At 61.1% G+C, this 651-nt stretch overlaps 1 protein-coding gene across 1 annotated transcript in view; it reads right to left on the bottom strand.

The window, feature by feature from the left end:
• LOC108804043 overlaps nucleotides 1–651 on the bottom strand; it is a 6,698-nt gene that overhangs the window by 1,373 nt on the left and 4,674 nt on the right. The window contains exon 2 of the mRNA XM_018575811.1: nucleotides 217–613. Coding sequence (XP_018431313.1) covers nucleotides 217–613 — 397 coding nt within the window. The remainder of the gene's footprint in view (nucleotides 1–216; nucleotides 614–651) is intronic.

Below are 651 nucleotides of genomic sequence, written 5' to 3' on the forward strand. Positions count from 1 at the left end.
TCTCAGTTCACATGTGAGGGGTCCTGGGTCAGTCTGGAGGTCACATGTGAGGGGTCCTGGGTCAGTCTGGAGGTCACATGTGAGGGGTCCTGGGTCAGTCTGGAGGTCACATGTGAGGGGTCCTGGGTCAGTCTGGAGGTCACATGTGAGGGGTCCTGGGTCTGTATATAGCACCTTACATACATGAGGTTCATTCCTTAGCGTGTGGTCACTCACCCCAGCTGTGCGGCATTGGCTCCTCCCTCATCTGGACATTGGGAGACACGGATTGGGCGGGCGAGGACAGGATGGGTAGCAGGTCGTCTCCGTGCCGCATCAGATCATTGAGGTTGTAGTGCATATCCAGCGGCTCCTGAGGGGGGGGTGAGGGGGGTCCAGGGCTGGTTTTGGGGTCCTCTCTGGGCCGGACACACAGGGTGGCATTGGGGGTCAGTCCCAGGTCCTCCAGGCTGCGGGGGAGGTCCTCCTCGGTGAAGTGCCGCGTGGGGAAGGTCTGTAATAAGCTGCACGGGGACAGAGACGGCTGCAGAGTGTTGAGGTGATCGCAGACGCAGCGGAGGGAGGAGTCAGCGGGGAACCCCAATCGCAGGGACTGTCCTGAGGGGAGGCGGACCTGGAAGACAACATGGAGAGTACTGAGGGGCTGCGGAG

This window comes from Nanorana parkeri, unplaced genomic scaffold (assembly GCF_000935625.1).
Source record: "Nanorana parkeri isolate BGI_ZX_2015 unplaced genomic scaffold, ASM93562v1 scaffold4886, whole genome shotgun sequence".
NCBI lineage: Eukaryota > Metazoa > Chordata > Amphibia > Anura > Dicroglossidae > Nanorana > Nanorana parkeri.